This window comes from Sabethes cyaneus, chromosome 2, assembly GCF_943734655.1.
Source record: "Sabethes cyaneus chromosome 2, idSabCyanKW18_F2, whole genome shotgun sequence".
Taxonomy (NCBI): domain Eukaryota; kingdom Metazoa; phylum Arthropoda; class Insecta; order Diptera; family Culicidae; genus Sabethes; species Sabethes cyaneus.
Window position 1 is genome coordinate 229,448,428 of NC_071354.1, and position 16,949 is coordinate 229,465,376.

Consider the following 16,949-nt stretch of genomic DNA (forward strand, 5'->3'; position numbering starts at 1 on the left):
GTATTGCATCGTTAGAAATATTTAAAAAGTCAACATTGCGAAACAAAATGATCAATTCGGAAACTAAAACTGCACAAATATAGACCTCCTGTAACAAAAGTTCAATTTTACTATTCAAATTTGTTTGTAGTCGTAAAATGTATCCCAATGAGCATACTCACATACTCGCACCTTCGCTTGATCCCAACTTCACACCGACGGACGGTAGATAAAATAAGTGGTAAGACGGCGGTAATCGGCCGACTTGTTTCGAGATAGCATTTCGAATATTTAGTTAGCAGTTGTAAAATCCACAGCTGGAATTTCCTTCCCCTCTCCTAGTACCCACTTACTACGAAGCAAACACATTTGAAACCAACCAAACCCGAACCTGAAAGCAGCGGCAGCGGCCAGAGACAGCAAACGGTAGGATCGGCAACGACTGACGACGATGAGCGCATAACATTAAATGCAACGATTTATTCGAATCTATGTTCAACAACAACCGCGGCCACGGCCGCGGATGGCACCGAACAAATTGAGCCTCGGCTCGCTTTAGTTTAATTTTATATCACTTGGACTCTAATTAAAATCGTCGTCCGACACTTGCAGCTACAACAGCTAGGCTAGCGACCGAAGCGATAACAAGGTGGGCGCCTTAATGGGACATTGTTTGTCCACGCCAGCGTGCCCGTGGAGTGAGAAGAAAAGTGTAGAATATGAGTGCAAATGAGACGGTGACGGTGGCTAAACCAGCCGGCAGCCAGGTGCAAGCTGGCAGACAGTGGTGGAAGGTTTGCTTCTTGTACGGCAACCAGGAGAAGTACTATCGACAGATCTATGCAAAAGCCGCATCGGAGCGGTTGGCACATGCCACACAACAAAGTAACGGCAACGGACCATCGGGGAAGGCGGCCATCATCTTTCCCACTAAACAGCATAGGCCAATTCTGATCAACGGCAGTCGGGCAAGTCAACGGAAGGATGCCGATTCCGATCGTCCGGCTGCGTCGGCCAAGAAGCGTGTAACTGTTCTGGATGATTCTTTCCTTCTGGGGGTCAGCGAAGATGAGCAAAGGTCAGACAGTGGAATTAACATCGACGCCGCAACCAGCCAACCGGACGAGTCGAATCATCATCTTCTGCTGCAGCAGCAGCAGCAGCAATCAAACCGTGGTATGAGACGAAATTTCCATCTCAGCAATGAAGAGCTAAGGCTTTTGAACTCTGACAAGCCTCTGCCCGGCGGGGGACATGTCGTAGAACCGGCGGTAACGCCCCCGGGGCTGACCAATTCATCTCCCATTGTGAGTGCCTGTGGGAGTCCGGCGCAAATTGCCCCCAATTCATCATCGTCATCGTCGCCACAACCGCCACCGGCGGCGGTGGTGGTGGGGGGATTGCCCAGCCCGGAATGGCAACGGCAACCGACGGCGTCGGCGTCGGCGGGGGAACAACAAACCGGCAGTCATGTGGGCAGTCCCAGTCCGCCGAGCCTATCGCCGTGTCCGGACATTCTCGGACGCTCCGGGAGCAACAAGTGAGTACATATTGACAAACCTATCCAAAGTTGTTTTTCTTTTCCGGGACCAGCATGGGAACAAACAGAAACGGGAAAACTGCGATGCGGTTGTTGCGATGGTGTCCGGTTCGGTGATGGGGACGACCGAGAACACCACCGCACCGCACCGGTTCCCTATTAGGCGCGAGAAACATTCGAGATGGTCGGTTCGGGAGGGTCGAACGGGAAGCGTGTTTTGTTTGCACAATCATTCAATCGAGTAATTTATTGTGTGATTTATTTTTGTGGTTGTTCTGTGATTCGACGATTTTACTGCTTTTTATGCATGAACGAATTAGCATGGTTTGTACACTTTAATTGGGCACTGAGAATAAATTTCCTATGTTTCTTTTGACGACCACTATTGATGACACAGTAACATGATTTAGAAAAACACTGGCATGAAAAACCGACGGATGCAGGCGCAGCGATTATTTCAATGCCGAAATATTTTGTATCTGTTTAAAGTTTTCAATTAGCTTTAATTCTTGGAAAATATGTTAATTTAATGTTTGTAACCAATCAATGTTATTTTCAGCTGTCCTGATTTTTAAATCAAATACCCAGTATGCTGAAACTGTTTAATGTATTGCATGAAATTTAAATTTTAATACAGAAGGGTCCTACCTTCTATATATTTTACTCTACACAAGGAACGTGTTTCTAAATCAAAATAAATTTAACTATAAAAGAATGACTTTTTGCACTGTTGTCGTTCGACGTATGCCAACTTTATGCTGGCATCTGTCCGACCTCGGGCGACAAATTCTTACTGGAATAGAATTCAGCACGAAGGAAAGGTAATGAGGGACCTGAGAATAAAGTCACTTTAGCATCGAATGGTCTGATTCGACTAAGAATCGAACCAACGACCACTCGTTCCGACTTCTGAGTTAAAGCAACTCCAACAATTATCACCTATTATTTTAAACTAGCTGGATGCACGATCTTACTCGGGGCCTTTTCATCCCGCAGTCACTTGAATTCCTGTTATTATAATGGTAATTCCCATAATGTAAGAAACAAAACCCTTTTTCCTCATTTACACGTCCCCTCCTTATGTACCGATAAAGATAGAGAAACATAGCCCCCCTCCTTATCAATTTATACCCCTTCTTTTCAGATCCTTGTCTTATCTCCTAGCCACTTGTAGAGCTGTTATCAATTCGGAAATTTACTGCAGATTCTTCACCACACATTCCCCAATCGTAAAACATCAAATCAAATTGTACTAAGACCATTTCTAGATAGTATTTTGCATTAATTTTCACACCCTTTTCAATAAAAACAAAAGAAAGTTTCCCTTTCTTTGAAATGCCTCCTCATACCATGACCGCTGATGAATTTTGGTAACGTGGTACATTCCGTTTATGCTTTGGAATGTCGATGATCGAAACGGACCACAACTGATCATTTTAAGCATGATGCGGGGTTTGAATAACAAACAACTTCTTATCAGAAAAGATCACTTTGGAATCAGTGAGCCGACGCAGCAGCAGTTTGCATCTTTTCTGCCATTTTTGTTTTGTTTCTTCCGTTAATCCATAGATTTTATGTTTTTTAAATGCTTTCACATCCAGATCCGTTTTAAAAATTCGACGAAGTGATTCCCTGTTGATATTCAGCTCATCTGCCATTTTCCGTGTGGACCGGTCACAACTGCGACGAATTCGCTCTCGAACAACCTTTTTGACCTATGCAGTTCTAACGCTTCGTTTTCCTCCGTTTTTTTACGGTTCTCAAAAGATACCGTCTCGGCAAATCTTTTTACTATATGGTACACAAATCCTCTTTTTATGCCGAGGTTTTTTGAGGTCACAAAAAATAACACCGTTTCGGAATTTATTTATTATCAACGACCGTACCTCGAACAGTGGTACGTGTACACCGAACGAGACACAATACGAAAATGAAACTACGTCAAGTAAGACTTAAGTCATGATGACACACACATGGTCTTAGTTTGATTATATTAATTGTATGTGTCATCGCAAGCATAAAATGATTTTTGTTCGAACATATATATGTCACACTGTATATATTTTAAAGATTTGGACCTCCCATCTTGTGTCAGGTACCTGTATTTTTTGCTCGAGGAGCTCTCATGTAAGAGGCCGCTCTCCATATGTTTTTCAGCCACACCATTCAAAGGTTCAAAGGTTTTTTCCCACTTAGACGCCCCTCCCCCAGTTGTCTAGCTCTCCAGCCACTTAAGCTTTCGTTTTCTCTCACGAAATCCCTGCAATGAAAGAGAAACAAAACATTTCGTTTCTTATTTTGACTTTGCTCTTTTAACAGAGAGAGCCCCCCTTTTTGTCAATACCTTTATGACTATCATCCCAGGAGCATGTATCACCAAGTTTGATTGAAAACGGTTCAAGTGTTTCGGAGTTATGGCGTAACATACGTATAGATCGGGCACTCAGGCCCTCCTGGTCGACTCCCTATATAGTCAGCTCCCCTCTTTTGACCCGCAACTACATAGATATCTGTCTCTCTCTGAGTATCCCTATAATGGAAAACAAACCATGCTTCCCACCTCTTTCCTTTTCAGACCTTTTCACTCGCCTGTACCAACCACTGCTCTCTCCAACAAACATTTTATTTGAAGAGCAGTTTATTCAACCATTATACAGCTAATATCCAATAAACAAGTGCTTGATAAGCAGTTATTCAACAAAAATGTTTGTTGGTTTGGTCCAAAGACCACGGCTCGTTTTTGCCAATCCGGATTTCTTTAAGTCAAGGAATATGGAAGCTAAGTGCATATGTTGAAGAATTGTCCACGTAAACGTTTACGTAGTTACTAATGAGCTACTAGCATTATACCACCGTAACTACAAAAAAATACAGTGAAACTGTATTCAATAAAATTGTATTTTTTATTAAAGGTGGAGGAGCGTTTGGCGAGGAACAATGGTAGACTAATATATTGCATAGTTCAATTACTGAGTGGCACTCTAAGCCACACGCTCTCGGTTTGCGCCCAAGTGTTTTGGCAATTAAACTATCAGTAAACAACCACCAGCGTGCTGATCGTGACAATCGGCACCAGACTGCCAAGCTTCTACCACAATGCAGTCGATAATAGTCTATCTTCGATGTGGTAGAAGCAGAAAGAGCAATCGTAAAAATCATTACCGTCGGCGGGTGGAGCGCATATGTGTGAGAACGAATGGTTAGAAGTGTAAGTGTAATTCGGCCAGACTGGAACTATTTTGTGTAATTAGTGATCAACTAAGACAAGTGGCTTCTTATTATATACTGCAGCTGAAATTTAAACATTTTTGGGTATTGGGTATTATTGGGTGGCTTCTCTTGCCGTAGTAAATTTTGAAAGGGATGATGTGAGATTATCTAATGTAGGGTGTCGTATACTGATAGTTTAATTGTCAAAACATTTGGGCGCAAACCGGGAGAGTGTGGGTTAGAGTCTCAATCAGTAATTGAATCACGCAATATATTTTTGACCACACATCGAGGTTTCGCAGTATCATCCAGTCTACCATTTTTCCTCGCCAAACGCTCCTCTACCTTTAATGAAAATGGTTTACGTTGGACCGCGACAGAGTTAAAGACAAGTAAAACAGAAAGCAAAATTGTAGATAATAATTAGTTCTACTAATGTCCCATACATAACTTTGTAAAATTTTGCTCGGCTAAAACGGTACTGTCAAATGAATCAAACTTAAATCGAAAGTGATCGAACCATACCTGCTTTCATGTATTTGGTTTTCGACGCATTTATTTTTAGCCGAATCCTCCTATACTTCGCTTTCTGTCTGGCGTAGATTACATCCGCCGTCGCAAAGTTCCTGACTATGTTAAAAGAGCCATCTACGAAGCCTAGGAGCTGGCTATCTTTGGTAAAATCGTGCCTCTCGTGTCGAAACCCGCTTGTCAGATCAGCCCCTCAAGAGCGGTGTTGTACAGCATGCAGAATAAGCCGTCATCTTGTCTCAACCCTAGCGGCGTCTCGCTGGGACTCGAGAGAGTCTTCGAGAAACGCAAGAAATGAATCACTCGATCCAATGTAGCTCTGATCAGTTGCGTCAGTTTGTCCAAAAAGCCGCGTCTCGATTGATTGTATCGTATGCTGCTTTGCAATCAATAAAGATGTGAGACGAAGCCACGTTGTATAACCGCCGTTATAGTCTATCTTCTCCGTGGTAGAAGCAGAAAGAGCGATCATATAAAAACAATTACCGTCGGCGGGTGGAGCGTATGGTATGCGCGTACGAATGGTTAGACTGGAATGATCGAAACTAGATGTCCGGGGTCGTGTACTGATAGTTTAATTGTCAAAAACATTTGGGCGCAAACCGAAAGAGTGTGAGTTAGAGTCCCACTCAGTATTTGAACTACGCAATATATTTTTGATCTCACATCGAAGTTTCGCAATATCATCCAGTTTACCATTCTTCCTCACCAAACACTTCTCCACCTCTAACAAACCACTCCTTCCAACCATTCCTCCGGTAGCGTCTCCTCCTCCCAAATCTAGGAAATAACAAACGGTATGGTCGTTCCAGCCTTTCTTGGCCATGTTAATAAAGTTCTGCTGGTAGGTGGCCCTTATCGGCACCTTTGTTGGTCTTCTTCAGCAACCTCGTTTCTCGTTTGACTTTTTGGAGATCAGGTGTTGGAACATTGCTATCTTCCATGAGCATTCGTAGGTTAAATATAATAATAAAACCGGGGGTAACGATTATTACCGCAATAAAACCTTTATAAATTTCAAATAAAACCAAGTGGCTTTAGAATTGTTACTTGAAATGAAAGAAGAATGAAAATAACTAGGGCATTGGATGGTATTTTCGGCATGCTTTGTAGCATTAAATCAGCATCAGGGTTATTAAATCGGTTTGCTCCTGTAGTTTCGGATTTTGATTCAGGGATTTTTTAGTGAACTTTTGAGGACTTAGAGGTATCGTTCGTAGACTGAGTACCTTGGCGGATTGCGTCTGCTGTTTTGTTTTCCCCCCTTTTGAATTTATTAAACTGACCCGCCCTGAGGCGGTGTTTCTGTCCGGGTAAGCCTGTACGTGGCAAGTGACCCTCTCACGAGGTGGCGCTTAAGTCACTTGCTTCAGAGATTTGGGGAAGCGAATAATAGACTGAATAGGTGGCCATATCACGGCAGGTTACAGCTTTTAACTATTGGGTCTATTCTGTTTTCATGTCACCTGTACCTGAAGAACCAATTTATCACCACGAAACCACGAGTGTGAGCATGAGAATGATTATAAATATGAAAAAGACTATGAGTATGAGAAAGACTTTGAATATGAGAAAGAATATGAGTCTGGAGTATAGAGTATGAGTACAGAGACTATAGGTTACAGAGGCGACGAGTCACTCAAAAACCGCTAAATTTTGAATCACAGCGGAGAGTACCATCACAAATAAAGGTAACTCTCCGTTTTGATTCAAAGTTTAGCGGATTTTGAGTGTTTCGTCGCGTCTGTAACCCATAGTCTCTGTAAGTATGCAGTATGAAGTATGGAGTGTGGAGTTTGAAGTATGAGTAAAAGTGATTATGAGTAAGAATGAGAATTATTAAGAGTGAGTAAGAATAAGTATGAATAAAAGTAACTATGAGTAAGAGTGAGTATGAGAAATAGTAAATATTAAAGCCCTATGAAGGTAAAGTCTGGACAAATGTCATCAAGTAGTTCCAATCAAACATGAAACAATGTTATCGTCTCTCATTAGCCCTCTCAACGAAAAGTATTTTAACTTTTTTTATATAATTAAAAAACTTACCCTGTTTTGACTAACTTCTGTGACTAAATAAGCCCACACAATACAGGCCGCTTACGGCGATGATTTCTAGTATCTAAAACCCACAAAAGCTAATGTTTATAAAATTCTCTTTGTTTAAACTTAAGTAAAATGTCAAACAAGACTTTATTTTTGAAGAAAATGTTCCAAATATAAATGTTAACAATTGATAAACAATAAAAATTGATACAATAAGCTGCTGATATTGGCAAAATCACGTAACCACGCATATGTTTGCACTCCCGAGCAGGAGCGAAGAGCAAAATAGTATCAAAATGTGTTATTGGAAATAGAATAACTCATATCAAAATTTGGTCTTGTTTTGGCTGACATAGAACTCATTCAAGTAGTAGCGAAATCACAAAATCGTAAATCCTGCTGTAAATCACAAGTGGAATCGTTTTGTACTGTCAAGAAACTCCAACGGGGTAGAGTTGGTAGGGTTCAGCATGGAGGAAGAAGAGTGATTGAAGGGTTTGAGAATTAATCTATACTTAAGTCATTTGACTCCGAATAGCCTTGATTCGAACCCAGAACCAGTCGCTCGTCAATGCGGACTCTGTCACCTTCCAGCTACGAACCCTCGCCAAGTTAGATATAATCATATAATCCCCCTTTTGCAGCACTCACAAAAATGCAGTCGATTTGTCAAACGTCAAATGCAGCAAGTGTCGAACGGGCATTGAACGCGGCATCACATTACTCTAAATGTTCTGGAAGTTTCGTTCAGCAAAGGAACCACTAAGATGGAATTCATTAGCACCGTGAAATCTTATGTGTAGGAGTCAAAAGCTATAATCATTCCAACGTAAACACCAAATTTCCATTTTCAACAAGCCGATTACTACCTACACTATGACGTGATAATTCTATGTCCACCATATTTAGCCAAAAGTTGCAAATCACTAATGCCACGTTGTTTTTTATACCATTAATTTCGCGTAATACCACACTTTATAGGATACACGAACCACAAATTTACGTTGGGGCAGGCTGGTACCTTCCAGCTTGGGTAACACCCAGTAAACAGTAAACTTGATCTTATCGCCGGCGGCAACCGTCACGCATAATAATGCTCCCGCCGAGCTGCTACACCCGCCCGCCCGGTCGCGTCGGCCGTAAAGACGATCCATCAAAGATCTTAACTCTTGAGAGGAAAACGCGATCATCCCCCTCGTTTTGTGCCGCTTGCATTGCGTAACGATCTACTATCGCGCGTTCAGTTTACCTTTTGTGTTTTTCAAGTGCTTCAATCACAAAAAACTCGACGCCGAATGTATGGTATTAGCAATTAAGGTTGAAACTTTCAGCGCCCCCTGAAAGCTGGGGAGAAAGCGGCTAACTCGTTCATCATCCGTCATTAGAGATGTCGCAGCAGGTTGTAATTTCCGAAACAAAACTGCTGTTCGTCGCCACCGACACCGGCATCACCACCAGAGATGAGAGATGCTTCATCTTTGTTCTTGTAATTGAGACCCCGGGCGTCATTTTCCCACCACTTTCCGGCATCTCCGGGCGACTGTTGTCGATCGTTTGTGATGGACATTTGACGGTCGCTGTCGCCGAAAACAGTAGTTGCATTCCCCCCTGCTGCGGCCACAAAAGGTTCCAAATTCCACAGCTAGATACCAATTAGGTGGCCTAAATGCGGCACCCGGCTGCCGGCCGTTTCGAAGAAACAATTCACTTGGCGAACGAAATCATTCCCCGCAGTAATTTACGGCCGCTGTTCCAATTTCACACGTCCAACGACGACGACGACGATGTTCCGAAGAGAGAAAGAGTGTGCGCATATTAGCATAAAAACAGATGGTTTGATTAGAGTTATGCCTGCCCGTGGAAACAGAACTGGTTCCGTTCCAGACAGCAAAATTACTATCATAGATGAATGTGAAACCGAACCGAAAAGGATTGTAAAGTTGAACCAATGAGGCTGATTGGGGAAATTGGTTTAAATGTTGTGGGAAAACTGGTTGAACTGTTTTGCTACCACCACCGCTCGCTGGTGAGGCAAATTGAGTGTCTTTTAACTTGGGTCGTAAATTTTGTTTTCTAATCCTAAAACCGACATAAAACTAGAAATATAACGCCCAATAAAACTTTTACCTTATTTATGTGAATCAAAATCCCCAAATCAAAGGCGGTGTTGTATCGGGCCCCGAACAGAAACAGAACAACCCCTTCGAAATTAATGTATTCAAAAACCTCGATTAGCCAAAAAATAATTACCGGTTCCAGAGTGAACACGCTCCAATTTTTTTTCGTAGACCCACAAAACAACCGCTCTCTTGGCAAGCAGCAAGCTCACCTACATCGAAACCATCAATTTCGGCCAGTTAACCTTGAATAATAGAGAAACACAAGCAAGAAAGCTCCGACAAAACATCATCGTCACTAATCACTCAATTAGTGCTGCCAAATGTGCCATTTTGTTGGTCATCAATCTTTTCCGTGTGACTCTACTGACTGATGCCCCCCGGTTCAATCTGTCTAGTTGTCAGACGTAGGACGACAAATGTACCAACTACCTAAAGCAACTAGTTTTTTTTCTGTAAAAAACTGTAAGCAAGTTTCCATTCGTGGTAATTCAATGGAATGGTTGCTCCTGATGTAAGTTTATATTACATCATGACTGGAAAAAAATAATAAGGTAAATAAATTGGATAGAACCCACGTTAGTGAACCAGAGGACAAATTGGACCAATGCAATAATCGTAACTCTTGGAGGGTGATGAAATATTGTAAATGTGGTGATCTCATCCGATTTGGGCAACTGTTCTATGCCACAAAATAGAACTTTATTCAAACTTCTGTTTCAAAAACTTGGGGCAGGGCAAATTTGAATGTCAATTCACAGGGTTTTTCGAGACAACCTCATAGACGGATATTTGGATGTATTTTGAACCAATCTGGACATTCCGGAATACTGTTATTGGTTATGTTAGGATCCAAAGCTTGCCGTTTCAAACATCCAGGACCAAATACTACAATTTGGTCACCTTTGACGGAACAAATTATTCCACTGCGAACAAAAATCTCTAAGGAGCCGGAACCGCATTTCGCTTTGCAGAGCTAACTGTCCAACCAACAAACCCAAAGTTTGTAAACTGCCTTCATTTTACTCACAATTCACTGTTTATTTCACACTTCTCACTACGCATTTCTCACTGCTCACAACTCACTTTCATTTGTCACTTCTCATTTCTCACTCGTCACTTTTTATTTCTCACTTCCCACTTCTCACTTTTCACTTCATATCTCACTAGTCACTTCTCGCCTCTTACTGATCACTTCTCACTTTTAGCTTTTCACTTCATACTTTTCACTACTCACATCTCACATCTCACTTCGCCTTTTTCACTTTTCACTTCATTTCTCACTTCTTACCTCTCATTTCCGACTACTCACTTCCCATTACTCACATAATCATGATGAGGAACTGAAGTGGCTCATCGTTTTACAAACAAAACCACGCTTTAAACGTTTTACTGCAGATGACCACCATATTCTGTGAGCAGGACCTTAAATTATCACTGAATTTCAATCAGATAAAAGTAACTTTTTTTTTGATTACGTTGCCTTTTGCCTACGACATGCAGTAATATTCATCATAGTAAACATCCAATGCCTTGTAAAAATTACAAAAAAGAAAAAAATAATAAAATAGACACCTTTGTTAAATACAGTAACTCTCTATCTCTTTTTATCAGCGAACTATAAAGAATTTTCTCAAAAATCAATACACTTTACAATTGATTTTTTTCCGGCGTTCCTGCAGAGTGCTGTTGGTGGAAGTTTTTGGGTTTTTGTAAATGAAATATAGTACTTTGCTATGTTCCTTTAGCCTCCCAGTTGGCTTCGAGGTATGACGCTGGCCTAATAAGCCAGTCGCCTTTTGTTCGAATTTCGGCTGGGAGAGGCTGCGAAGTCTGTCGTATAAAGACAGAAGGTCAATGTAGCACCTAGACTTTGCTTTACTTTGCTATGAAATTGAAAAGCAAAAATTTGAATTGTGCGAATTTTGTTTCTAAGATATTTTAAAACTCATTAAATGTGCATCCTAGCGAAAAAACTGTCTTCAGAGAAAATGTGTATTTTAATAAACAGAACAACTTTGTAGAACATTTGAAAGTACTAAAACAACCGTGTACAAAGTTATTGAGCAGAATTGATTTTTAAATAGTCTTTTTAAACGAACCTTTATATTTTGCAACCAGTGAGAGAAGGATAGTTACTATATCCAGCACAGTTGCTCATTTTAGTATGTCCTACAAGTTTTCTGAAAACAAAAATTTTTTTTGGGCCAATCAAACAATAAAAGTTTGCATCACCCTAATAGGTAGATTCACGGTCATACTAATAGTGCAAAAAGATGCGCTATATTTTATTAGTATACTTCTTCAAAGACACTAACCTTCTAAAATTGTGCCTTTTATGCGTAAATATTAGGGGGAAGACCTGTATGGCCGGACAGACCTCTATGCCCTCTATGAATTCTCATATTCAATGTATGCAATACGCCTGAATCGATGCAATATACTGCTCATCCTTTTCCGCTTCTAGTACAGTTGAAATGAATTCAGCATTACCAACCTGCAACCGTGTTGTTGTAGAAAACTAAGCTAGACAAACACTGTCAGCAGTTCAGTAGTCATGTCCATGGGCTGACAGATAAAAGAATTCTACCAATGGGAAAACTGTATGCGCTGAATGCGTTCTACTTTCCCGTTTCATGCGGGACTGTCAATTTTTACGAGCACAGGATATAACTCATCAATTATCCATATTAACAATAAACATTCTACAAAAAAAGTGTACTTTAACATCCTGGCAAAAATTGATTTATAGGCGCTATTTTCAAACAAATCATTAAAATTAATTAACCAAAAAAGACAGAGAGTTACTGATTTCAACAAATTTACTTATTTTAGTGTATTTTAAAACCTTTGAAAATCGCCCTTATGCAATGTAAATAGATAGATGATATGACTATTATTAAACTTGACACATTTCAAGCTTAAAACTTGTTTACTGATTATATCAGTTTACTGTTAGGAAATTCATGAAGGAGCTGATATAAATCGAACAACACTGCATTCATTTTTCACTACATTTTTCTCTGTTCACTTCTCACTACCTACTACTGACTTTTCCTTGCTCGCTTCTCACTAACCACTACTTAGTTTTCACTTCACGCGTCTCACTACTCACTTCTCACTTTTTTTTTCCCATTCCTTGAAAGGAAATTGCATCTGTATTAATTTATTCATGTTGCTAGGTCTACAAACCTCTGGTTAGTTTCCACTGGTCTTCGCATCGACTTATCTCTTCTAAACCGTTAAATGGTGGAGCTGCTTTCTTTTCTCTTTCAAACTAAAGAAGCAGTTAATTTGCAAACAGACACCTTTGGTTCAGTTTTGCGTCCATTTGGTCTTGGGGGCCATCCATATACCACGTGGACAACTTAGAGGGGGGTGGGGGGTACGTGAATGTCCACGCTTGTCCACGGAAGGGGGGGGAGGGGGTATAGAAAATGTCCACGTGGACAAGCGACATTTTTTGCAATAAATAGAATTTCAATTTGTGCCTTTAGAATTAATTAAAATTAGGTCACGACGTGTATTGTACTTTGCCTTACAATCAAATGCACCTCGCCACGAAAAAGAAAATCCATTGACAGTGTATTTGAAAAATACCTTCTTAAAATTTCTTGAACCACAACGGAGAGGTCTTGTGATGTGTTAAAGTCAGCGACCAAGCTAAGGTACTCTGGTTGGACAGGGGTTGAAGCAGACGAATCTTCAAGCGAAGGTCAAGCTGGAACAGGCTTTCCTGTAGTCCATCATTTATTTGCAGTGGACAAGATTAGCATGGATAGAAGAACTAGATCTAGATAACATGCCTAGTTTAGCTTGCTTTTTCGTAAGCTTTTTTCTTAATTTTTTTAAATTACAGAATAACGCAAATAAAAACAGAATTGAGTATAGAATTTCACATAAGAAAAAAAAATGTCCACGTGGACAAACAATGGAGGGGGGTGGGGGTTGAGTCGATGTCCACGCTTGTCCACGGAGGGGGAAGGGGGTGTTAAAAATTGGCATTTTTGTGTCCACGTGGTATCTGAATGGCCCCTTGTGTCATTCGGCCTCAACTCCGTTCGGCCTCATGTAAATTGTTATAAGTTCAGCTCGTTTCATTTTCTGATCGGTTGTCTCCAAAAAAAACCGAATGTCGGACTAAGATCTACACTCCAAACCAATGTTGCAAATCGAGCGAGAAGCAAACGATGTCGACCCGTGCGCGAGCAGCATAGCATCCAACGCTTACTCCACTGACGCAAACGTACGACAAACATGCGCGATTGTTGGGTGCATACTTTCTACTTATACAAGACAAGACAAGTACAAGACACTCGCGAGCACATGACCTTGTAGTAGCGTCGTTTTGCACTGGCCGCTCACAAAACCAACAGCTCGTGCTACAAATGTTGCTTTATTTATTTTTTTCTCCTTCATTTTACGCCCTCGGTTCACACGCGGGTTGCCATGATGTGTGAGCGCGGCGACCGTGGTTGATAGCTAAAACACTCGCAAAAACTCGTCGCGGGCCATGACAAAATAAGAATAAGGGAATCCGAGAGCTCATGCTAGTGTGTTCGAAACCAATTAAGTATGCTCGCTTTAACAAAATCACATACAAAATGGCTTTCTAAGACTTGACAATTCTTTATCGACAGACTGCTTAACCGGCTGTTAGAGTACAGGACAATTACGGTGCTACTGCAACAATCCTACTGACTTGTATCTTCTAGCAGCACCGCCTAGCCGAGATTGGAACATACGAAGACTAGCTTATTCGACCAGCATCGCACATAATTATCTTGTTCCGAAAAAAACATTTCATCTATTTCTGAGATGGCCAATTTTTGAAACCAGATTTTTAGTTTTTAATATACTTTTTGACGTAGGACTACGTCTTACGGCAAGTTTTGAGATAGGGTGTCATTCCAAAAAATCGAAAAATGCGAGCGTCACGAAAAATGAAAGGTTTTGAGCGCTAATAGCTCAGCGGTTTTCCGATCGATTTTCAATATTCTTACACCAATCGATCGGAAAATCTTCTAAGAATTGACCCAAAAGAAGATAAGTATGGATTCTTGATGTTGAACTATTGAAAAATTGAAAATAATGAACCTATGTTTTACCAGAATTCTCGCTTCGTGATTGGTTGGAAGATTCTTTACGATGATCTAAACCTATACCAATTTGACATCTGTGCTTGGGAAGTAAGCCAAAGCAACTGTCAAAGTTTCCTCATTTCAACAAGATTTCTTAACACTGCCGTTAAACCTAGACCATTTTGATGTCCTTGCTTGGGAAGTACGCCAGAGAGAGTATCAAAGCCCCTCGTGAGAAAAAATTTCTTACGAACGAGATTAAACCTAGTCCAATTTGATGTCTGTGTTAGTGAAGTGTGCCCGAAAAAATGACACAAGCTCGTTGTCCCAACAGATCGCAAATTCTTTACTGCGAGACGATTAAACTTCGGCGAACTTGATATCTGTGTTGGAAAAATGTGCCACAGCTGTAGTGTTCGGTTATAATACGACTCTGTATGAATACGCATGCTTGCCGTTTCATTAGAAGTGTAGTGAAAAGATGTGCTGTTGATAAAATAGGATTGAATTGGTAAAATCCCTTCGACGTGGGAAACCATGGATAATAAAAACAATCATTAATTTCAGTAAGGTAGCAGGAAAGCAATAGTTTGTGTTCTTGATTTTGTTAAATTGTTTTCAAATGCACAATCTTTTGAGAATTGAACGTATGCAATGTTACTACTTTGATAAATGTTACATACAACGCATATAGCATGTATACATGAAGAATCGAATGATTACAAGCATGAATACATGCCACAATCACTACAAAGAGACTTACGTAGTCCTGCGTCACCTATATATGCGGTCGTGTCTTGTACACAACCCCTCTGATTTTTAAGATTTTTTTTTTATTTTTTCAGTATTTTTTGCGAAAATTCTGAATATTTTCTAAAACTCACTCATAGATCATTTTTTTGTAGGTCCTATAGTTTTCAAGTTACATTTTTTATAAAAAAAATAGAGAGAAAAAATTGGGCACTTTCCAAAAACTAGTCTAGACCTATTTTGGAAAAACTAGGTACGCAAAATTGCTTATTTACATAAATTCTTTACACACACAAAGTTTCATTGACATCTGAAAGGGAGCTGCAAACCCCATAGACGAGTTGGCGTGAAATCCGTCATATAAATGTAAAAATGCTCATTTTTTAAATGTGTTTTTCTACAGACACGTTCAGACACGTAATTTTAAACCACGCATTTTAAAATTATGTACCAACGGAAGATGTCGTGGAAAACTGTAATATTTTGAAACAAAAACTTGTATAACTTCCTTCAGGCAATAGATAGTAACTACCTAATAGCTTCAAAATTTGCATCATTTTACGCCTTGAAAGTCATCCCAGCACAGCTTCTTAATTTGTTTTCAAATAAAAATGTTAGAACAAAAAAACTGATTTTTTAAGACCAACCCTGACACAGTCTAGAAAAATCGTTATATAGCGCTATACAGGCGAGATACAATTTTTGTTTCTTCAGCAAAGTTTCTGCAAAATAAATAATGTACAACTTTGTAGTAAAAAATATTGCTCTAAATAACAAGAATAAAAAGTTGAAAATTTTTAAAACGAGCAAAAGCTAATAATACCAAAAGATAGGTCTCTTTTTGTAAACAAAATCTTCTGCATTCATGAAATCTGTAGAGCAAATAGTTTTCGAGATATTGATTTTTGTCTTGAATTTTTGCTTTTTCAACCATAATACGTTGTCCTAACTCTAGAAATACTGGAACATTATCTAAAACTTTATTGGCGCAAAATGGTCTATTTCATCAAACGGAAACGAAAATGGACAAGAAAATTTATACAGATAAATTGCAAATCAGCAGGATTTCAGGTGCTGTCTGAGCAGTAAAATCATGAAGAATAAAAATGGGTTTACCCCTTCTAAAAACACAAAAATGCAAAAAATATTTTGTCTGTTAATGCAATAACATCTCAAGGATGAAAATTGACGCGAAAGCAGCAAGCAAGCAAGCTCGGTATTTGGTTGCTATCCAACCCAGTTCGTGATCCGGTTGGTTTGCTTGCTTGTGGCTTAGAGCTACAACCATCGAGGCATGAAAGTGGATTCACTGTAGCGAAACTTCAAATAGCTTTTTATGATGTGATTTTCTTTCAGAAGAAAATAAAATAACTCGTTTTTAAGCGTTAAAATTTCTTTGTAACATTCCTCAATATCCAGACGTAATCCTACGTAAAAAAAAACATGATTTTATTAAAATGAATGCTACTATCTCGATCCGTCAGTCCTAGCACATAATTTTAGCATGTGTCAACTGGAACCACATACTTTTTGGTAATGTATATTTTGAAGTCGACCAATTTAATCGCAGAACGAACAATCCAATTTTTTTCTGGTAAAAATATAAGGCAATTGGAGTAGTTTGATGGAAATTGGAGAAAGGAAGGAAGGAATAAATCAAGGTAAAAAAAGGAAGGGTGAAAGGAAGGAAGGAAGGAA

The 16,949-nt window shown here is 39.9% G+C and overlaps 1 protein-coding gene across 1 annotated transcript in view; it reads left to right on the top strand.

Moving 5' to 3' along the window:
* Window positions 1–698: 698 nt before the first annotated feature.
* Window positions 699–16,949, top strand: part of LOC128736731 (protein prickle-like) — a 43,220-nt gene continuing 26,969 nt past the window's right edge. The window contains exon 1 of the mRNA XM_053831217.1: window positions 699–1,519. Within this exon, the coding sequence (XP_053687192.1) occupies window positions 699–1,519 (821 nt within the window). The remainder of the gene's footprint in view (window positions 1,520–16,949) is intronic.